The sequence below is a fragment of the Emydura macquarii genome, unplaced genomic scaffold (assembly GCF_026122565.2).
Source record: "Emydura macquarii macquarii isolate MOO-44397 ecotype Brisbane River unplaced genomic scaffold, CSIRO-AGI_Emac_v2 contig_1551, whole genome shotgun sequence".
In the NCBI taxonomy this organism is placed as follows: Eukaryota; Metazoa; Chordata; order Testudines; family Chelidae; genus Emydura; species Emydura macquarii.
The window spans coordinates 25,935,634-25,959,850 of NW_027131688.1; the positions used below are offsets into that span (position 1 = coordinate 25,935,634).

Genomic DNA, 24,217 nt, shown 5'->3' on the forward strand with positions numbered 1-24,217 from the left:
ATATACCTATAAAAATTTGTACCTAAGCACTGTTTGTTTAATATATCTATCTTAGAAACAGAGAATACAATCATTATCAAGTGTTCTTCAATAGAGCTGCAGTTTACTAATTTAAGTCTATAATATTTCTGAAGTTCTGTCTTTGTTTCCACACTTATATAGATGTAATTTAGAAATTAGTAAAGAAATGTTTGCTCATAAGTGTCCATTTGGTACCTTAAATTTGATAGTTTTATATGCTCCCATATTTTTCTTTTTTATAAAGAAATCCTCATCTTCATTTTTTGCTTCTGGTTATTTTTGACTCAGGAAAATTCTGCCATGAGAGAACCACAAGTTTGTATTATGCTTCATTTGTGCTATCTGGGCAAACTGTATTGTAAAGGTGGCCTTTCAAATTCTGGATATGGAAGAGAGTGCTTTATTAGTTATCTATTATACAGTAACTCCTACTGGCCAGTTTGAATAGATAGCTGAATTTGATTGGATGGGAACAGATTACTGCACATGGCTGAAGGATGCTGCAATTGCATGGAATTATTATGAGGAGAGATAGTGATACTGTTTCTAATGGGATTGTCATTGGGTGGCTGCCTCACATATACCCTCTTGTGGCCTTAGGCTGGCCCTGCAAGTGCCTCCATCTCAGTTTCCCCCTTCATGAGGCTTTAGTAATTCATAAACCCTTGTATCCATTCTCACTCCTCCTGGGTTTTGGTTTAAATTAGAAAACATTCAAAATAAAGTTCTCAAGTCCATTTGTTTACTCCTTATTAGGTCATTCCCAGGCCTTTCTTGCCAGACAAATTGGGCTTAGTAATAAATGATCACTTACACCAAAATCACCACCACATTCAGGTTGCTTCCAGTCCCAAGAAACCAGTCACCTATCCAGATCAGTCGTTACCCTAGAAAGATCCTAAACCAAAAACACCACCTGTAGCCAATCCTATCTAAAGGTTTATTAACTAGAAAAAAGAAATGAGTTATTTACAGGTTAAAGCAAGCAAACACATACACAAATGAGTTACCATGTAAATTCTATGAGTGACAGCGCTGTAGTGATCTGTCAATTCAAAGTGTCTTAAGGGCAAACCCAGAAGGCAGCTCTTGGAGATCTCTGGCTTCAGCTTAGAGTCTTTGGCCCTTCAGAGTTTAAACAGCCAAAAAGATGGCAAATTTTCCCGTGGCTTTATTTTATTTCCTTCATTCAGCTTCTAAGCTCACAGGATGAGCTTCCTTGCACATAGCATTTCCCAGGTGTGATAGGGCCATTAAGCAATCCTTTGTATTGTGATAATCCTTGATAGCCCATCTGATTTTGATGGTCCTTCTGGATGGGCAGTGCAAGGGAGAAGAAGCAGAGGGATGATTCCCATGTCTGACTTCACAAGTTCAGAGCAAACATTTTCAAAGTTATAAAGCAAAACTTACATATTTTCTTACAGCATGGAATACAGACGTTGCAAGTAAAATTAATGCATGTAGCAATTTACAAACATTTCATAGAGTCTAATCATTAAATAAATTCTGATAAGACTAATACCTATTTAGAGCATAACTAACATATAGGTGACCTGGATTCATTTCCAGCTTATATAATGTTGTCAGTTCTTAGCTAATGCCTGCAGCCTGGGCAAGAGATGTCATCTGGCCTGCCAGTGTCACAAGCGCATCTTGATGGTGACTACAATCTAAGTTTGTCTCCACAAACACTTAGGGCTTGTCTACACTACAAAGTTAAGTCAACATAAGGCACCTTAGGTGAACAGATTCTGCCCACCGATTTAACTCTCCTACTACACCAACATAATAAAATCACCTCAGTGAGAGGCATAGTGCTTTGATTGATGCAGTTAGTGATGCAATGTCAGTGTATGTAGACATTGTGTTGCTTATGTTGCCCTAAGTGGCCTCCAGGAGAAGTCCCTCAATGCCCATCATGACCACTCTGGTCACCAATTTGAACTCCGCTGCCCTGCAGCCAGGTATACAGGTATGTGCCCCTCCCTTTTTAAAGGCCTGGGAATTTTTTTAATTGCTCTTCCTGTTTACTTGGCTTGGAGAGCTCACGTACATCTGCCCAGCTGACCATGCCAGCTCCTCGCAGTGAACACACTGCTGTCTGGAGTACATGGAAGGTGATGGATCTGCTAGGTCTGTGGGGAGAGGAGGCTGTGCAGTCACAGCTCCGCTCCAGCCACAGGAACTTTGATACTTACAGACAGATTGCTCATGGCATAGAGGAGAAGGGGTGCAATAGGGACATGCAGCAGTGCCATGCAAAGATCAAGGAGCTGAGGCAGGCATACCAGAAGGCAAGGGAAGCCAAAAGTCGCTCTGGTGTGTCTCCAAAGACATGCCATTCCTACAAGGAGCTGCACGCCATCCTCAGTGACGACCCCACCTTCACTGCCAAGAGCCCCGTGGATACTTTGGGGGGTGGAGGCTGGAGACAGTGGCTGGCAGAGTGAACCCTGAGGGACGATGTGGTGGACGAGGAAGTGGAGTTGGAGGAAGAAGGGGACAGTTGCCCGGTGGCATGGTGAGCCAGGACTTCTTTTTAACTCTGGAGGGGTCTAGCCAGTCCCAGCACTCTGGTTCTGGCATGCCTGATGCAGGAGAGGGAAGCTCTGGTAAGTACTCGTGTTTGATACTTCAGGGAGACATGAGATTGTGCTCTACTTTTTTTTTAATTAGGGTAGAAGAGGGATTGAAATAACACAGATACCGTTTGTATCTGCTTCTCATTCCCCTGTGCAGCGAGGCAGAGGGGGCCCTGTGGAAAAGTTTATGCACACCAGGATGTCCCAGGAATCCTCCATAGAGATCACTAGGAAACTTTCCTGGAGATACTCTGCAATCTTCTGATGACGGTTACTTGGGAGGGCTGCCTTGTTTCTTCCCCCATGATATGAAACTTTGCCTTAGGCATTTGTGGTGATGCTCCTCTGAACTCCTTTTACCCCCCTTTGTCCCATCTTGCCCCTTCCCTCACAGGCTGAACTCACCATGGTTGGGGCTCCCGCCATGCTGTGTGCCTGCCAAGGGAAAGTGAGAAAGTTGTGTTTCTAACTAGTTTGGATCAAGGCTTTGAGTGCACTCACAATAGTGCCTCTGTCTGTTGTTTCTTTAGCATTTGCAGATGTGCCCTTGAGGGTCTCCTTCTGTACACCAGGAGAGTGGTTCCATCTGATAAGGAGATAAAACGAGGAATAAGGAAGACATGTTCCGGGAGGTGCTTCAATCTTCGGATGCTTCGGATGGAGAGCAGAGAGCGCAGAGAGACGCTAAAAATGACAAACTGCGGATGGGTAGTCTGGATAGGAAACGGGCAGAAACGGATGATACAGCTGCTCAAGAACCAAACAGACATGCTGAGGTCCCTGACTGAACTTCAGGCAGAACATATCTATGCTCACCTCCTGCAGACCATACCAAACTGCCTTCCATGCCCTTCCCTCTCACCCCCGTTCCTCGCATGTTCTCAGGCCGTCACAGTACCCAATGCACTCCATCCTGAGGGAGAAGTTTCACAATGACAACTGAACATACACCCAGCTGTGAGAGTCTCATTGGCAAATGTGCTCTTGATTTTCATGTTCCTTGCAGAAGATAGAAATGTTTATATCAGTGTTTAATAAAAATATACGTATAGAAAGAGAATGAATCTTTATTTGTCTCCTACATACAGTGGTAGTGCCAGTAGGCATATTTATATTGTAAAATTACCACACACACAGCAAACATTATAAGGTTCATACAATGGTGTAAGAAAACAATGCCTAGCTCAGTGCATTACAGAAACCCACATTACTTTGGCTCACTGACAGTGCTCTTTTAAAGCCTCCTTGCTTCAAATAGCTCTCCACTGAAACTCTCTAAAAGCCTTGGTATCTGGCTGCTCAAAAGCAGCAGCTAGCTAATCCATCTCAATGCTCCAACCCTGCAGAAACTTCTCCCACTTAGTTTCACAAATGTTATGCAGAGCACAGCAGGCTGCTATTCCCATGGTCATGTTTTCCTCATTAAGATCTAACCTGCCAAAAAGGCAGTGCCAGCACTCCTTTAAGCAGCCAAAGGCTAATTTAATAATCATTCTGTACCTGCTGAGCTTGTTGTTAAAGCGCTCCTTGCTGTAGTCAAGGTTGCTAGTGTAAGGCTTCATGAGCCATGGGAGCAAAGGGTAGGATGAGTCTCCAAGGATCACTGTTGGCACTTTCACATCCCCAGAGGGAATCTTCAGATGTGGAAAGAAAGTCCCTGCTTGCAGTTTCTGTACAGGCCAGCTGTTTCTGATGATGCGTACGTTATACTCCTTTACTGATCACCCCACGTTGATGTCAGTGAAATTACCATACCATTGCAATGCCATAGAAAAGTAGCCCTTTCTGTTGATGTACTTCGTTGCAAGGTGGTCTGGGGCCAAAATAGGGATATGTGTGTCATCTCTTGCCCTACTGGGAATCTCATTGCTGCAAAACTATCCACTATTTCATACACATTGCCCAGAATCACAGTCCTTCGTAGCAGGAAGTGATTAATGGCCCTGCACACTTGCATTACTGCAACTCCAACAGTGAACTTCCTCACTCCAAACTGATTCATGACTGATCAGTAGCAGTCTGGTGTTGACAGCTTCCACACAACGATCACCACTCACTTCTCTCCTGTTAGGGCAGCTCTTATTTTGATGTCCTTGCACCAGAGGGCAGTGGCGAGCTCTGCATACAGTTCCGGAAAGGTGGCTTTGCGCATATGAAAGTTCTGCAGCCGCTGCTCATCATCCCATACCTGCAAAACAATGCTATCCCATCGCTCAGTGCTTGTTTCTCATGCCTAGAACTTAAAGTCCACCATGTGTGGCTGCTTCATGAAAGCCAACAGCAATCTTTAATTGTTTCAGTCCATGGCACACAGCAGGGCAAACACCCACAATGTCATCATCAGATTTGCAGCTCATGAAATATTGCAGGATCAGCCACGCTGCGTTCAGAACACTCAGCACAATATAGGAGAGCAGTGTAGAACCCATACTTTCAGATAGAGAGGGCAGGTGTGCAGTTTACAGGGTCTGTTGAAAAGCAGTGTGAAACATAATAGGTAGTCCATGGAATGATGGGATGGAAGAAACTGCATCATGGGACACTGAGCCTGCCCCAATAAGGCACTGCAAACCCTTTCCAGAACACCCAACACCAGATGATGGTGAGTTGCACAGTGAAATAGTTATCCACATTGTACTACTCTTTGTCAATGTAAGTGCACATACTATGGATGCACTCTGCCTTCACATGGACGTGCAACAGTGGTTTAATTACAGCGATGGATGAATGTCAACGTAACTTAACTCGACTTAACATTGTAGTGTAGACATAACCCTAGTTTGCGACTAGCTGGGTGTAAATCTACCCTACTCTAGGTTGCTGCATGCTCACTGTCTCTGTGGACTCTGCTTCTGTACACTAAAAGTTCCCTAGTGTGGTTTGATCTGTCTTGCTTTGAAATGGGAGTAGATCAAAGTGCACCAACAAGCTTTTAATGCGTGGCCACAGGGTCCATGTGGACACTTTATTCATAGTAGCTTAGTGTGAGATAGATTTACACCCCAACTTGCTGCAAATTAAGTATTCATGTAGACAAGCCCTTTGGTACTATTCCTTAGTACACAGAAGTCCTCTTCAGAATAGCGTTTGGAAGGCTGGTAGAACCCTCCAGCTTTTCTGTGTCTACACTGACACTCACCTAGTTCAGACTGAACTGGCTAGGCTTTAACTGGTTATTACATATACTGAAAGGTAGTCTGTTCTAATGCATTATTAACCACTTGTGGACTATTTGGGGCATTTTTGTTTGTGGATACATGTTTTACAAACATCCTAAGGGGTTTAAACCATTTTAATTTTTATAGGGTAGAACAGGTCACTGGGTCTTTTACACTACACAGGATCTGAAATTTGAATAAAGGGAAGAAAAGGAAAATGCTTTTATACTGCCTTTAGACACCTAAAGAAGTGATAAAAAGCATAAGAACATTTTGTTTCTTTGCAAGTCCTATTTAAATAGTTTTTAAAAAAATCACATTTCTGTTCTGTGTTTCATTCTAATTTATTGTACTAGAACTAAATCTTGGGTTAATTTTACTTGCTAATGTCCATTTAAGAAGATATTATCTTACAGATAATGGTAGTAATAAATAGGATAAATGGCCTTCAGTTTGGTGCTGGAGTCTAATATTACGAATGAGTATGTGAAAAGTAATACATTATTAATTAGTTCTTTGTACTAGTTCTTTACTTGTAAATAACTGACCACTGTTTTTGTGCCATTCAGGCAGGAATGTTTCATTGGTCATGCTTTTCTTCTCCCCATTGTCAAGGAGTTTTATTTTATTTTTTTGCATGGATGTGTGGATTTGCTGTCACAAATTGTTTAAAAATGGAGCAGGTAGGAAAGATAAAGTGCAGTTGTCACCAAGCAGTTACAACCACAAGATTAATGAATGGTGTTGGGATTTTTTAAAACAGAATTAAATACCTTCAGGTAGCAAATCTCATTTGAAACACCACCGAGGTCCTAACGTGTATGCAATTTAGTATCTTTACAGTCATGTTAGGTTAGCCTCACTTGGGCTTGTCTATACTGATTTTTTATCTCAAATTAATCGATGTGCCTTGTCTCCACTAGACTTTTAATATGCACAGATGTCACAGTGTGATCAAGTTAGCTGTTAAGAAATGACCATCAATGGTGTTATCTGGCAGCTTGTAGCCTTAGGGTTGACCACTATCAACTAACATAGTTGTAAAGGTGTTAAACTACATCTAAGGCCTTGTCTAGACTAGGATTTAAAGATGTGATGTTAGCATATTTTAAAAGTCTAGTGTAGATGAGACACTGCTTTTTACATGTGCTAAACTGGTGAAGTCAAATTCTAGGTTCCTCCTTAGTCTTTAACTTGACCAGTTTAGCACATGTTGAGGGCACTATGGCTGGTCTAAGTAGACTTTTTAAATATGCTATTAGCATATGTTAGCTAACATGCTAAAATCACACCTTAAATCCTAGGTAGATGAGGACTGAGTTGTTGTTGAGTGATGTTTCAAATCTGGTTAGCTGCCTCAAGGTAGAGATGGTCTTCCTGTGGGTTTGGACAGTATCTAGTACATTTTGGTTGCTATCACAATCTAACTAATAACTGGTGCTCTTCCCTAATACCAGGAAGTCATCTTCAATTACAGCTACCTCAAGGTAGCTAACACAATTTAAAGAATCTCATTTTTTCTTAGGCCTCATCTATGCCTAGTCTTGCCTACAGAAGTCACACCAGTGTAATTAAAAAATCTATTTTAAAAACTGATTTAGTTAAACCAGTGCCAACCCTTCTGTGGACATGCTTACTCTGGTTTAAAATTGGTTATATTAATTTATCTTGTACCTCTAAACTTACCAACATAAGCTAAAAAGATAGAAGCCAATTTTAAATTGATTTGAGACCATCCATGCAGGGTTTTGCACCAGTTTAAATAGTGGTATAAAATCAGATTTTTAGTTAAACTGGTGCAGCTTTGTGTGTAGACCAGACCTTTGCCTAGATATACCAAACATATCATTTGTTTGCTTTGATTTTACATTTGTGGCAAATGTATTTAAGACTTTTATCTTATTCTACAGCATCTGGTTCAGAGCCTATGTATTGGTCAAGTTTTATGACCACTAGTATGCAACTTGCAAAAGAATGTCTTAGCCAAAAACTGACAGATGAACAAGGAGAAGGGTCTCAACCTTTCGAAGGGCTTGAGAAGTTTGCAGAAACTATTGAAACAGGTATGACTTTACTCTGCAATTTGTGAATGAACATCTTGATTTAGTCTACACCATGCCATGATATTACAAAATGAGAGCTCACTTGCTAGTGCTTCTCTTCTCTCTCAACTTTTTATCGGTGACCCTACCTTCTAACAGTTAAAACAAGAGGAGAGGACAAGGAAATCACAGTAGTAAAAACAAAAACAAAAAACCAACCCAAAAAAGCTCTTCCTGCAGTGCGCAGAGTCAGCTCTTCATTAGGACCAAATTCTCTCATATATACAAGTATAAATTTGGATTATTCCTTTCATCGACTGGACTGACTGGTAGGAGGTCTTGGTTCTGGCAGTACTGGTTTAGCACATCATGTGACTGTTGGATCAACAATGGTGTTAGCTGTAGGAGGAAGAACCTGATAGAAAACAGTCTTCTGTAGAGCTCATATTTTTATTTGAAGAATCAGATTTCATATGGCACATGTACTTTAAGCACAACAAGGCATTAGATTCAGTTTTGAAATTTTAAAGTGAGGTTTCTTTAGATTGCTTTACATTTTGTGAATGTCCAACTAGAAGATTTACTGATAGAAAACTAGATTCTCATTTGATATTGTATTAGAAGCTATTTATAATCCTAACAATGAAATAAATATTAGTTTTCAATCAATGAAGAACTGTTCTTTCTTTTTATTCATATATTAAGTCATAAGTGTGTCTCACTGATTTTAAATAGTCATGGTGTAACTCTATTGTCTTTTGGTTTCCTCACTTCAGTTCTAAGAAGAGTGAAAGTTACCTTTTTAGATACTGTTTTGAGAATCGAACATGTACCGGAAAATTCTAAAAGTGGGTCTGCACTTGAAATCCAAATTGAGAAGTAAGTGTTCCTTAAAATCAACATTTAAAAAAAAAAAGAAAGAAACTGCATGTCTCTTATTTTTATATGCACAGATTTATACACATTCATGCATGCATCCCCTCACATAGTAGAGCTCTGAAGTCCAAATCATTCATGCGGTAGACTTTTGATACCTTAAGTGAATTTCCTAGTAACATTTTTTCCACCCAATTCTTAACAGGATTACTCATTCTGTAATCTTCAGAAGAGTGCCAGATTTTCAAAAGACGGCAACATTGAACAGCTCCCATTTTGATGACATCAACATGGCAAAAAAAGACCAGCAGCAGCAAGTCTCAGAACCCGGGTCAACTGACTAGGGCTTGCAAGCAGGGTTAAAAATAGCATTGTAAATTTTCAGGTTTAGGTTGGAGTATGGGTTCTGAAACCCGGTGAGGGGGGAGGATCTCTCAGCCCAGATTCCAGCCCAAGCCAGAATGTCTACACTGCTATTTTTAGCACTGCAGTGGGAGCGCTGTGAGCCTGAATCAGTTGACCGGGCCTCTGAGACTTGCTGCTGGAGGGGTTTTCTTGGGGTTGGTTTTTTTTTTGCTGTGTAGACATACCCTAAATGAGTGACTAGATTTTCTTAAATGGACAACACCCAACAGCTCTGATTGTTAAATCGGGCCACTCCTTTTAGGTGTCTGAATTGAAGCTAAACTCTTTAGAAAATCTGGCTCCAGTTGTGGATGCTGAAAATCTGACCTCACAGTTGTAAATTTAGGAAAGAAACCTTAATCTTGCAAAAATATTACTAGATCAGTAGAATTCTAGCTTTTGCATGACCTGTAAGAAGAACCCACATACAGTGCAAAGCAAATTGTATAAATAATTGAAACTTGTAAATTGTAGATGTTCTTAAGGCATTCATTTAGCTCATTTGACTAATAGGCTCATTTCATTTGGTGGCATGATGACAACAAAAGTATCTTGAACAGTATTAAACTCACTACAAAATAATGTTTTTACACACACAAAAATGTGGATGAATTATAGTTTGTTCCTAAAAAAATAACAAAAAATATTATTGTTGCAGTTGCTGAGTTCAGTTCAAGAGAGAAACTTGTTAGTAAACATGTCTATCAGAACCCCTCCACCTTTCCCCCTTAAAAGAATCCCCTGTACATTAAAAGCTACCCTTACACAAACTGTTTTAAAAGAGATCATCTAATTTAAGTGTCATAACAGAGTGATACTGCATAAACTATTTTAGTTAAGATAAAATTATATGTGTAACGATACCTTTTTTAAGTTCTACTGTTCTTCTGATCTATATAATTCAGAGGTATTTTATTAGAGAAAATTTCATTTCACAATGTTTCATTATACAGAAAATGTAGATAGGTGAATTTTGGGCATGTCCTAGGCATAATTTAAATTCTGTTAATTAATTAAACAAAAATGATTGACATAAAGGAAAGTGTTCCATCCAAGTAGTGCTTCTTTAAGACTCTATAAAATTGCATATGTTGTAGATTTATCCACTCCAAAACCATCCTTTAGTCATGAGGCTAGAACACAATTACAGGTGTCTTAATGTAAATAAACGAAAATGGTAATATAGGCCAAACTCCTTCACTTTGAGATAAGATTAAATAGTAGGATCCCATATCAGGACATATTGACCTCAAAAGTATAGTACAACTGCTATTAACAGTGTCCTATAAGGACCTCAACATTTCCACCTATTTGCAGAAAGTGATGGTTTCTCCTTTCAGATCAATCAATGGCCTTGTAAATAATCAAAGAGCAAGAGCACATGTAAACATAAACTAGAGGCTGACTGGCACAATAGAAGGTAAAAGTGTGCACGCCATCCCTACCATGCTTATTTCCTTGCTTTTTTCTCCAGAACTATGTACTGTGATGAAACTGCTGATGAATGCTCTGGAATTAATGTACATCAGCCCACAGCTTTTGCTCACAAGTTACTTCAGCTCTCAGGTGTCTCTCTCTTCTGGGATGAGTTTCCAGCATCAGCAAAGTCCTCCCCAGTGTGTTCAGCTACACAGTTGGTAAAAATAAATAAATCATATAAATATGTAGAGTTGATGAAGGACAAAATATATTGTGTGGTAATATACATATAAACCTAATTCTGAAGTATAAAGGAATTGAAACTCTTCTTTGAATAGTGTTTCGGTAGCTCATTGCAAGCTAACTCATATACATTAGTAGTTCTCAAACTTCTGAGTCCAGTGACCCTTGTGAATTTTTTGGGAAAAATATTGGTAGTCTCCTTTGTCGAACACTTTTATTATGTAGGAGTGGAGATGGTGTTGGCTGAAGAGCAAAATTATAGAAGACTAAAAATAGGACATATACTACTGGAATCTGACTGCAACCTTAATCTGTGGAGATAGACTGGCATCTCTACATAATTTACTATTCAAAGAAAAATTTCATCACTTCCTGACACTTCAAGGTTCTGAGTACCTTTTGATATTTGTGTATTTAAGATTTGCTAGTATGTTTATCAATACAGATGTGAAATTTGCATTTATGTGAAACTGTTTGTCATTTACATGTTGTGTAGATTTATCAGACTTATATATGTATACTTTGTGACACATACTAGAATGAATGCTAGTTGCCTTTTTTTCCCCCTTGCATTTTAAAGGCAGCCGAACCAAAACTTTCCCCCAGCTGGAATCCAAAAATTGTGTATGAACCACATCCACAGCTAACCAGAAACCTGCCAGAAGTCACTCCCTCTGATCCTGTACAGATTAGTAGGCTGATTGGTAGAATGAAGTTGAGCCTTACATTAAAGCAACATGAAGTACTTCCTGGAGCTAAGGTTAGCCCGGGTTTTATATTCTTTAACTAACTGGACACAGTCAAGTAGCTGTTTGGTTTTGATTTTTGTCTACTGCAAAAGTTTTGAGAGCCTTAAGGAAAAACAATTGATTTCGGCTTAATTTTGGTAATTTTATTTTAAGTTGTCTGCATTTAAAGGTAAGGCAGTAACCCTTGTTAAAACATCTCTTCTTTAACCAACAAAGTCATAGAGTGCTGAGAATACATTGTGGAATGTGCGGAAATAAGTGTCTAAATATCATGAGCAGATATGCTCTGTTTACAAGTGCACGGGGGAGTTGCACACTCGTAACCGAATGCAGAATTTGTCCCAGTATGTATTTGTGGGTTTTATTTTTTTTGGTAGACAGGCATGTTGCCCTACTCACAACTCCTACCAAAGCAAATTGTAAAGATGCTATGATAAATCATTTGGAAATTTCATTTAAATTACTTTCAAAGGTACAGTGATGTCTGTTTCTAAAAGAAGATGCCAGGTATCTCAGAGAGCGTTTGAATTCTGTGGATTGCAGTAATTCCGAAGAGAATTGCTTTGTTTTCATGAAAAGTCCTGTTGCTACTCATTTATTTTTGTTCTGTGTATTGTAACCACCTGATTTTGAAATGGCAGTAAACAGAGTGGTTTAAATGATTGATTTTAAAAAACCCATTGATTTAAATTAGGTTGAGGCTTGGTTTGTAAAACTAATTTGAAAATTTGTGATATTGAAATTTTAGATTAAAATTTACAGTGAATTAAATTACAATGCTGTTTTTTTGTTTGTTTGTTTGTTTTTGTTTTTTTTAAATGCCACCGCTCGTAGGGCATTTTATTTGAATTTCCCAAACCTTTTATAGAAAAAAAAAATAGAAATATAAGGCCCTGATCCTACAAGCACTTAAGCAGGTACAAACTTTATTCACATTAATATTCTTATTAACTTCAATTATAAAATTGGTTCTGAAATTATCTTCTATGCAGTGTATTTGTGGCTTATAATGTGCTCTGATACCTATGCACAAAAGGAAAATGATAAAAATCATTTCAAAATTAAATTGAAAATAGAGTTGATTGAAATAAAGAATACAGATAAAATACAGAGAGCAGAAACCTCTCAATATGGTTTCTATTGCATGGGGAATTTTGTTACACGTCCTGCAACTACTGGTTGATTTTTAGAACTTCTTTCTATTTGTTCAGTCAAGAAAAATCCTTGACATAAGGTCCTTTTGGCAACATTTGCTGAAAAGGAAGATAGCACAAAAATGCAGTGTCTGAAATACTGAAACAAGCTATTACAAGATATTAACAGCTCTTGTGGTTTTCAGTTCTAGATTTACTGGTAGCAAGGTGCCTTACTGCAGCCTTTTTAAAAGTAAAAGATTTCCTAGTGTCAATCATTACATTTATTTAAAGGTGACAGGAAAAAAAGCCTCTTTAGTTCAAGATCTGAGAACAGGGGTCTGTGTTACACTTACATTTGATGACCTGTCTAACACTTTTCAGAACATAGTGCAGCATTTCTGGCACGCTTTGTGCAGTATTGAGCATTGTAGTGGAGAAACACTGAGCAAATCAGTTGGTGTGGTAAATGGTATTTGTGATTTTTAAGTCTAATCATATTCTGTTACTGACTTTGATTATTGAGTTCATTTGGATGCATTAACTGCATACAAAATACATTTTGTCTAACACTAGTCAGTGAACACTATACATGTTATCTGGTGTGCAAAATTAAAAAATGAATTAAGTTTTCAATTTGATTAATTCATTAAATAGGCTATATATTCATAGAAATAGAAAAGAAATATACAGAACATATAATTAGTTTTTCTCTTCAAAACATACAGTCCAAGATTTCTTTCTAATGTTCGTTTGATTTGGCTCCTTTATTTAAATTGGGGATTAAATAAGGTGTTTAAATTAAATCTATCCAGATTTTAACACTCTAGGAACAAATACAGTTTAGTTTAATTTAATTTCAAGTGCAAGCACAATTTAATAATTTGAATCTCCTTTCCAGTTTAATTTGAATCTCCAGTTTCCTCAAGGAAAGGAAAAGGAGCCAGTTGTAATGTTTTGGGGATCATCTAGACCAATCAGAGGTTTGGTCACTGTCTGCCTTGTTATTTTAGCCGCCTTTATGCTGTGCTGCTTTGGTTCAGAGCTCTGATGCTAGCAATCTGCCCACAATCATAACATACTGGTTTCATCCAGCCTAGTAATTTCCTGCAGGGTAACCCCAACAGCCCTTCAAGTCCCAAGTCTCCATAAATCCATCCACTGTGAGTTCTTAACTACCAGACCCTCAGACTTTTCCCCGCTGGTTCTTCACACCCAAAGGTGTGGAAACCCTCTCCCCCACAGACACCCACATACGTTGATGCACATACTCCCCCAACTCCTGTTTCAAGTTTCCTGTTAAAAAGACTTTTCTCCCTTTCTATTTTTATCTCCTGGCATGGTGACTCATAGAATCATAGATTAGATTGGAAGGGACCTCAGGAGGTCATCTAGTTCAACCCCCTGCTCAAAGCAGGACCAACTCCAACTAAACCATCCCAACTAGGGCTTTGTCAAGCCGCACCTTAAAAACCTCAAAGGATGGAGATTCTACCACCTCCCTAGGTAACCCATTCCAGTGCTTCACCACCCTAATAGTGAAAAAGCTTTTCCTAATATCCAACCTAGACCTCCCCCACTGCAACTTGAGACCCTTGCTCCTAGTTCTGTCATCTACTACCACTGAGAACAGCCTAGTTCCATCCTCCCTGAAACCCCCTTTCAGGTAGTTAAAGGCTGCTATCAAATCCCCCCCTCATTCTTCTCTTCTGCACATTAAACAAGGCTAGTTCCTTCAGCCTCTCATAAATCATGTGCTCCAGCCCGCTAATCATTTTTGTTGTCCTCCGCTGGACTTTTTCCAATTTGGCCACGTCCTTTCTGTAGTGGGGGGCCCAAAACTGGACACAGTACTCCAAATGAGGCCTCACCAGTGCCAAATAGAGGGAAATAATCACTTCCCTTGATCCGCTGTCAATGCCCTATTAATGCAGCCCAATATGCCATTAACCTTCTTGGCAATAAGGTGACACAGTTGACTCATATTCAGCTTCTTGTCCACTGTAACCCCCAGGTCTTTTTTTGCCGAACTGCTTCCTAGCCAGTCGGTCCCCAGTGTAGTAGTGCATGGTATTTTTCCGTCCTAAGTGCAGGACTCTGCACTTGTCCTTGTTGAACCTCATCAGATTTCTTTTGGCCCAATCCTCTAATTTGTCTAACTCACTCTGTATCCTATCCCTGCTCTCCAGTGTATCTACCACTACCACAATGAGGTTATTTAGGCCTCATCTGAACTAGAAACTTCGGTTGTATAAATGCCTGTTTTGGGAGGTGGCCCTCCCTCTCTAATTGTTCTATCTTCGAGTGATTGCTCATATCCATTCCAGTATAGGTGTGTGCGCGCCCCGTGCACAGATTCCCGGAACTTTTTTCCCTTAGCTAGCTCCGTAGGGTCAGCTCCGGTGCCCCCTGGAGTACCGCGCTCATGCCGTGGTATATAGGGCGCTGCTGACCCTGCGGCCCCTCAGTTCCTTCTTTCCGCCTGTGACGGTCAACTGGAACGTCTGTCTCTTGCATTCAAACACACGTAGCATCCCTTAGTGTTAGCTTTTATTGTTAGAGTTTTTTGTTTTTAAATAGATAGTTAGCGAATAGTTAAGATAGTTAGTGCCCTTAGGGGCTAGAGCGGAGCCATGCCTGGCTCCACAGTCTTTAAAGCCTGCACTCAGTATGCAAAAGCCTTTCCTGTGTGTGACCCTCACGACCGTTGCCTCCGATGCCTCGGGGAGCAACACAGGAAAGAGAAATGTAAAATTTGTAGGTCCTTCAAACCGAGGACCCAAAGGGAGAGGGACGCGCGTTTAAAGGCGATCCTGATGGAGTCCGCGCTTCGGCCAGACTCCGAGCCGTCGTGCTCCCCTGCAGCACCGAGCATCTCCTCGGTGCAGAGCGCTCCACCGGCACCGACATCGGCACCGGCACCGACTACATCGGCACCGAAGAAGAAGAAGCAGCGCGAGGCCGCACACATGGACTGCCCCCTGCTACCGGGAAAGCAGGGGGTACAGCAGGAGATGCCCCAGCCACGTGCCGTGGAGAGTACTCCGGCACCGGCATCTCCTCGCAGAGAGCCTCCCCCGACTCCTGGGGGTGGGGGAGCGCCTCTGCAAGGGCCATCGACACTGGAGGCTTTCGCTGCGGCACGCGCCCTCATGGGCCTGCCTACGCCTCCGTCCCCCCCTCGGCCGAGGGTTCCGGGACCTGTATCTCGGGGTAAACCCGTGTTGGGTTACCCCGGTGGGTGGAGGAGACAGGAGTCGAGGTCTCCCCCCAGACGGCCAAGGAGGGTAGAGAGTGTGGGCTCCCCTCCTAGCTCCGACTCCGGGTCGTCGAGCTCTGTGGCACCGAGGGCGGTCCAGGGACAAACGATCAAGGCGAAGGCAATACAGTTCCGCCTCGAGCGGGGACCTGAGCATGGGCTTTGGTACTCCGATGCGGAGCCCAGAAAAGCATCGATCCCCAGCACCGACTGTCTCGACGCCAACCGCATCGGCACCGAGCTTAATGGCACCGCCTGCCTCAGCACCGAGCGTTGCGTCGGCACCGAGAGCTTCGGCACCGCCTGCATCGTCGGCACCATCTTTCTCGGCACCGAGCCCCGCGGCACCGTCTGTCTTGGCACCGAGCGCCGCAGCACCAACGTTGCACTCCAGATCCGCGTCGCGACATCGCCAGCGTCATCGCTCCCGATCTAGGTCTGGGGAGTGCCGCCGCAAGTCGTTTCGAGGGAGAGGTCATGACAGCTACAGTTCTTCCAGCAGCTCCTCCCCTCATCGGCACCGCAGACATCGGCACCGAAGGTCCTCCTCTTCTAGGAGCCGTTCCCCTTCCAGAGCCCAAAAGCACCGGTTGAGTGGCTCGGGCTCAAAAGGGGGAAAGATGGAGATGACCCAGCAGGCTCCCGCGCCTGCATCTGCATGGCCCCAAGGCCCCTGGCAATGGCCATATTGGGGACCGTGGGGTACTCAGATGGGCCAGGGGACTGCCTCCATTCATACCTCGGTGGCCCCACCAATGCCCCCTACAACAGACCCGCAGGAGGGTCACCCCTCTGAGGAGGGGTCTGACCCCGAGGAAGGGCCTTCCACAGGGTCCCTACCGCAATCATCCTCCTCCTCTCCAGATGAGGCGGCGGCCAGAGATACTAGTGCCCCCCTCTTTGACTTCAGGGGCCACCAGGACCTTCTGAGGAGGGTGGCTGATAATCTCGGTCTGGAGATTAAGGAGCTGTCGGAGGAGGAGGATCCCCTATTTGGTGTTTCGGAGACAGCAGGACCATCACGCCTGGCCCTGCCTGTTCATGAGAGGGTCATGAAAATTGCAAAAACCCTCTGGCAAACTCCCTCCTCAGTGGCCCCCACTTCGAAGGGTGCTGAGAAAAAATACTATGTCCCAAAGGAGGGGTTTGAATTTCTATATACACATGCCGCTCCAGGTTCACTCGTAGTGGATGTAGTGAACCAGCGGGACCGCCAGGGTGGCCAGGGCAACACCCCTAAAGATAAGGACAGCAAAAAGCTGGACCTTTTTGGGCGCAAGATGTACTCCACTGCGGCCCTACAGCTGAGGGTAGCGAATCATCAGGCCCTCATGGGAAAGTACAATTTGAACCTCTGGTCCTCGCTACAGAGGTTCTCCTCGGGGTTGCCCCTGGACCAGGCCACAGACTTTGCCACTGTGTTGCAAGAGGGAGTGGCGGTAGCTAAGGCGGCTCTTCAGTCCGCCAGTGATGCAGCGGATGCAGCAAGCAGGGCGATCGCTTCGGCCATCGTCATGCGCCGCTGCTCCTGGCTTCAAGCCTCAGGTCTGTCCCAGGAGGTCCAACAATCCATTCAAGACCTCCCCTTTGACTACTCCGGCCTCTTTTCTGAGAGGACCAAAGAAAAGCTGCATGCTTTAAAGGACTCACAGGCCACCCTGAGATCCCTCGGGCTCTATACACCTCAGGCCTCGAGGCGCCAGAACCGGCCCCAGGCACAGAGGCAGCAGCAACCTCCACTGAGGCTGCCCCCCAGACCTACTCAGCCCAGAAGGGGTAGAGAAAGGTACCGGGTGCCTAACCGCCACGACCGGCAGGGACCCCCTCAAGGGTCACAGCAAGGCCCTAACAAGGGCAATGTACCCCATAAGAGGTTTTGACGGGGTGCACGAGGGCGGCACTCCTTCTTTCCCACTGGATCAGTCCAAACCCTTTTGCCACAGGCTTCGGCCATACCTAGCCGAATGGGAAGCCATCACCACCGACCAATGGGTCCTCGACATAGTCCACAAGGGCTATGCATTACAGCTTACGGCTTTCCCCCCAGACTCTCCCCCTACCCAGTCCCTTTTCAGGGACCCCTCTCACGACCAACTCCTCATACAAGAGGTCAACTCCCTCCTCATACTCGGTGCAATAGAGGAGGTTCCTACACAGGAACAGGGAAGGGGATTCTACTCTCGGTACTTTCTAATCCCCAAGGCCAAGGGGGGCCTGAGGCCAATTCTGGACCTACGCCGCCTGAACAAGTTTGTCAGGCGCACCAGATTTCACATGGTTTCCCTAGCCTCCATCATTCCTACCCTAGATTCAGATTCCCTCGACCTGAAGGATGCGTATTTTCACATAACCATCCTTCCAGGCCACAGGAAGCTATTAAGATTTATGGTAGCTGGATTCCATTACCAGTTTTCTGCCCTGCCATTTGGCCTTTCATCTGCACCAAGGGTATTCACAAAATGCATAGCAGTGGTAGCGGCCACCTGCGCCGCAAAGGGTCCAGATATTCCCCTACCTGGACGATTGGCTGATCCGGGGCAAGTCCAGGGCCCACGTCAAGGACAGCCTGGCCCTCACCTGCGCCACATGCACCAGACTGGGGCTACTCATCAACGAGCAGAAGTCTACTCTCACCCCGGTGCAGCGCATAGAGTTTATAGGGGCCATCTTAGATGCCAGAGAGGCCAGAGCCTTCCTTCCACAGACTCGGTTCGAGACAATGACCGCCATAATCAGTGATCTCCACAGGTCCCCCACGACGACAGCCAGGCACTGCCTTCAGCTGTTGGGACACATGGCGGCATGTACTTATGTGGTGAGGCTAGCTTGCCTCAAACTAAGGCCTCTCCAAGGGTGGCTGGCCTCAGTCTATGTACCGGCCAGGCACTGGCTGAACAAGGTGGTTACGGTCCCCACCCAGGTACTGTCCTCCCTGGATTGGTGGAAGGACCCCGGGGAGGTGCCGAGGGGCATTCCCTTCAGAGACTTGGCTCCCTCAGTGACCCTAATAACGGAAGCCTCAGACGAGGGTTGGGGGGCCCACATCAGCAGGAACCTGAGCACCCAGGGACTATGGTCACCAGACGAGAAGGCTCTCCATATAAATGTCAGAGAGCTCAGGGCAGTCCGCTTGGCCTGCAAAGTCTTCATCAAATTCCTGAGGGACAGGACGATTCAGGTCCTTACAGACAACACGGCGGCCATGTTTTATATCAACAGACGGGGGAGCACGCTCATCGGCCCTTTGCCAAGAGGCCATTCGTCTTTGGGACTTTGCTGTGAGGCACGATTTTCACATCTCTGCCTCTCACCTCCCGGAGGTCAGGAACAACGAGTCAGACCGCCTCAGCAGGTCATTCTTACCCCGACACGACTGGTCACTGCACCCGGAGGTGGTGACTTTAATCTTCCAGAAGTGGGGGGTTCCCCAACTGGACCTGTTCGCGTCGTCCTGGAACAGGAAGTGCCCGAGGTTCTGCTCTCTCCGAGGTCAAAAGCCAGGCTCCCTTTCCGACGCGTTCCTCCTGGACTGGATGGGGTCCCTCCAGTATGCGTTTCCCCCCATCCCGCTCCTGTCCAAGGTCCTCTTGAAAATCAAGAGGGACAGAGCGGATATGATACTGATTGCGCCAGCGTGACCACGACAGCATTGGTACAGCATGCTGCTCGACCTGTCAATCGACACACCGCTCCCGCTTCCGAGGCGATACGACCTGCTCTCACAGGACCAGGGTCGCCTGCTGCACCCGGACCTGGACTCCCTCCACCTGACGGCATGGAGACTCTGTGGCTGACGGAGGGAGAGAAAGCCTGCTCGGCGCAGGTCCAACATATCCTGCTGGGCAGCAGAAAACCTTCCACCCAGGTTGTGTACCGGGCCAAGTGGAAGCGTTTTACTTGTTGGGCGGAATCCTGGGGTCTCCCACCGTCCGGCTCGCCCATACAGGCGATATTGGTGTACCTACTCCACCTAAAGCTCCAGGGCTTAGCACTGGCGTCCCTAAAAGTGCACCTGGCAGCTATCTCGGCCTTCCACCAGCTGATGGAAGGGCGTTCATTGTTCTCCCACCCCATGTCAGTCAGGTTCCTCAAAGGGGTGGAGAGGCTGTATCCCCAGGTCCGTGACCCGGTGCTTCCCTGGGATTTAAATCTGGTCCTCGCCAGGTCCTTGCCTTGACAGGACCCCCCTTCGAGCCCATAGCTACATGCCCGCTGCTCGTCCTTTCCTGGAAGATAGCCTTCCTCGTGGCCATTACATCGGCTAGGAGGGTCTCTGTACACGGTCTTCTATAAAGATACGGTCCAACTGAGGCCCCACCCAGCCTTCCTGCCTAAAGTGGTGTCTCAGTTCCACTATAACCAGAATATCTTCCTCCCCGTGTTTTTTCCAAAACCACACGGTTCGGAGGAGGAGCGGAGATGGCACCTGCTGGACGTCAGACGAGCCCTGGCCTTCTACATCGAGCGGACCAGGCCATTCCGGAAGTCGACGCAGCTGTTTGTGGCAGTAGCGGACTGGATGAAGGGCTCACCTGTCTCCACCCAGCGCATCTCCACCTGGAACACCGCCTGCATCAAGACCTACTACGAGCGGGCGAAGGTACCGCTTCCAGGAGCTGTGACAGCGCACTCAACCAGAGCCCAGGCCTCATCGGCGGCCTTCCTGGGAGGAGTGCCCCTGCAGGACATCTGCAAAGCAGCAACCTGGTCGTCGGTCCACACCTTCACGTCCCACTACGCCATCGTGCAGCAGGCGAGAGAGGACGCAGGATTCGGCAGAGCAGTACTGGCGAGAGGAGCTCAACGCTGACTCCTACCCACCTCCAAGGTATGGCTATTTAATCACCTATACTGGAATGGATATGAGCAATCACTCGAAGATAGAAAACAGGGTTACTTACCAGTAACTGTTGTTCTTCAAGATGTGTTGCTCATATCCATTCCAAACCCACCCTCCGTCCCCACTGTCGGAGCCGGCAGAAAGAAGGGACTGAGGGGCCGCAGGGTCAGCAGCGCCCTATGTACCACGGCATGAGCGCGGTACTCCAGGGGGCGCCGGAGCTGACCCTACGGAGCTAGCTAAGGGAAAAAAGTTCCGGGAATCTGTGCACGGGGCGCGCACACACCTCTATACTGGAATGGATATGAGCAACACATCTCGAAGAACAACAGTTACTGGTAAGTAACCCTGTTTTTCATTGCCCTGTTGCACTTTAGTTATACAGTTATAATTTCCTACACACACACACACACACACACACACACACACACACACACACACAACTATGGTCTGCATACGTATCTCATAATGACCATCAAGTTCAGAACATTATAAACTTCCAAAAAAGACCCTACTCAATATATTTGTACAGTACAATAATTTCGTATACAATCAGGTGATTTAATTGCATGTTTGGTAGATGGGAGTTAAACCTCCTGTTCTGGACCTGAATTGTCATACCAGTGTACAAATAATTGTAAAGGGTTAGTTGCTTTTTGCCTTTTACTTATGTGAGGACTTTGCATGAGCATCGGTTTATGTCACTAATAGATATTTAGAGAGCTGAAAGAGAATTATTAATGAACTTTAAATGCTAATATTTAATTTTTACTTTTAAGAAAAAAATCTACACTTCCAGCATAATCAAATAAGTTTATAAACTGTAGCAACTATAGAAAGAAACTTGTCATGTGTCTACAGTAATGTTATCCCTTTCGTAAATGTTAGTTGTGGTACTCGCTCTCACTGGACATCTTTTATGAGGACTGTTATCATATATATCATCTAAATGCTTGCTCCAGCAAATCTTTTCTCCTACATATAATACTTGCCAGTGGAGTAACAAGTGGGAATGTAAGGGGTTTTAGAATTCTACCCTAAATCTGTATGAGCCCCCAAGGGAGTAATCCTACAGCAAACACTGGGAACAAGCCCAATTCGTGGTGCTGTCTAGTGGTCTGGAGAGAACTAGTTTAATTTCCTTAAGTGTTTTGATACTGTTACACTTTATAATAAATCTTAGTTATAATCCAACATTATTTAAGAAAATCAGTAATTTTGTATAATAAATACAGACAAGTATTAATGGAAAATTATTTGAATTTTTAAAGAAAAGTATCTCAGAAGGGGCAAGTTTTACTATTCTGTATGTAGTATACAAAATAAGCTTTATGTTGGCACCATTAATTATATGCAAGAGTATTAAAGAAACAAAATTGCTAACTGCTTAATAATGATCCTGGATTTTCTTCCCAGGGTGCATGTTTTTTTGTGTGGGTTTGTTTGTGTATAGCATAATCAAATAAATAGTATTTGGCACATCAGCAATGTTCTGTAGAACTGCTATGGAACCCAAAGTTGGAAGCAATTGTACAGTTAAATTTCAGTTTGTTTCCAGTTGAAAGAATATAAAGGTTCAATACCAAATGTTGCAGGAAGACTGTATCATTCTTCAGAACTTCCAGATACAACCTGCATTTCACTTAAAAGTAGCATGGCGGTGGTGACAGGGGAAAGAATGAAAAATAGAGAATAAGGGCTTTAGTTGTCTCTTGACCTGTAGAGTGATGCTCTGCATTATCTAGTGACTGATAGTTGATTGGGGAAGCTTAAGAGACGTGTCTTTGTTCTGAGTGTTTATAATCTTTTTTTTTAAGTTGGATGTAGATGGGCAAATAGACTCTATACACCTATTCCTGTCACCAAGGCAGGTACATCTTCTATTGGACATGATAGCAGCTATTGCTGGACCAGGCAAGTAAATATTATATTAATTTTAAATGTGTATTTGATGAGATATAAAACAGTAAAGAAAGCTTGCACAATAAACTAGTCCTCTGAATAGGTACATAGTAATTGCTATACCAGATTATTAATATTTATTATCTATTTATTTGCATAAAGATAATACTTGGAGGTCTCAATCAGGTCTCCAGGCTTTATTGTTCTATATGCTGTACACATATGTAATAGCCTCTTTAAAGAGCTTGAATCTTAGTATGTGATGATATAACAGGTGGAGAGTACAATTTAATGTAGGGGGAAGAGGAGTTGGGGAGGGAGAGAGGTCCAAAATAACAGTGAAACAGTTTTGTTTGGTATAATTTAGAAAATTATATTCTCTGACCAGAGTGGGGTCCATCAAGTCCAGCTGCACCGATGCAGCTGTGCCACTGTAGCTGCAGTGGCAGTGTAGTTAATCCACCTCTCTGAGAGACGGTAGCTATGTCAATGGGAGAAGCTCTCCCACCGACATAGCACTGTCCATACGTGAAGTTGTCAGTATAACTACATTGCTGAGGGGTGTGGATTTTTCATACTCCTGAGCAACGTAGTTATATTGATATAGGTCTGTAGTGTAGACCTCGTTGTTCATGTAAGTGTACAATCCTTTTTTTAATCCTGCTGTATAAAAGAATAAAACTTATTTTACTGGATCAGGTATATAACTAGATATATTCCCAATGCTTCAAATTCAATTATGATGTCAATTTAGGTCATGATTTTAAGATTCTTGGAAGGATGTTGGAAATATTTTCCCATTCCATTGATTAAATTGGGGCCAGAAAATGGGATTTCTTATTATAATGTAATTTCTAGATGATGTGTCCAAAACTCTCTAAAGACAATATGGACCAGAACTTTTTAAAAAAAAATTTGTAACTATTCTGCCTATATAATCTCAAAACCTTCCTCTTAGATTTGGAATTAATAGTACAGAAAGAAAAGGAGTTAGTTTTCCATGTATTAGGTAACAAGGCTTATTTTAAATGCTGGTTCTTATTTGGAGAATTGAAAATGGGAGATGATAACTTCATAAAATGTCAGCCAGCTTTTTGATTAGTTATTGAAATTTTCCATGGGGGATTGGAAAAGAAATACAAATTATGTTTCTATTTCCTCTGTTTGAATACAGAGAACCCCAACAGGATAGAATTGTCAAATAAAGATAGGAAGAACCGACCAATGCAACAGGAAGACGAGTATCGGATTCACATGGAGCTGAAGCGTTGCTTAAGAAAAGAATCTTTATCAGCAGGAGCATCATCTGAGCAGAGCTTTTATGAGACTGAGACAGCCAGAACACCTTGTAGCCGTGGTGAGAATTAAACATGATGTTAGTGTGTCAGACAGCCTAGTGTCGACATCATGCAAAATAATTTTGAATGTACAGTGTAAAAGCATTCTGACCTTTCAGAAGGGCAAAATAACAGTGACCTTCATAAATTTTTAAACCATTAATTATACTCTTAAATCAGGATTATAAGGCATATTCACATTACTAGCGCAGACTGAAGTCATTGTTCATTTGGGACATTTAATAGTC

At 43.5% G+C, this 24,217-nt stretch overlaps 1 protein-coding gene across 5 annotated transcripts in view; it reads left to right on the forward strand.

Annotated features, from left to right (window-relative positions):
• The window catches only part of ATG2B (autophagy related 2B), an 87,606-nt gene that overhangs the window by 7,082 nt on the left and 56,307 nt on the right, over positions 1-24,217 (forward strand). For all 5 annotated transcript variants that reach the window (XM_067555093.1, XM_067555094.1, XM_067555092.1 and 2 more), the window contains exons 3-8: positions 7,675-7,827; positions 8,583-8,685; positions 10,562-10,724; positions 11,330-11,509; positions 22,548-22,644; positions 23,807-23,989. In XM_067555093.1, the coding sequence (XP_067411194.1) occupies positions 7,675-7,827; positions 8,583-8,685; positions 10,562-10,724; positions 11,330-11,509; positions 22,548-22,644; positions 23,807-23,989 (879 nt within the window). The remainder of the gene's footprint in view (positions 1-7,674; positions 7,828-8,582; positions 8,686-10,561; positions 10,725-11,329; positions 11,510-22,547; positions 22,645-23,806; positions 23,990-24,217) is intronic.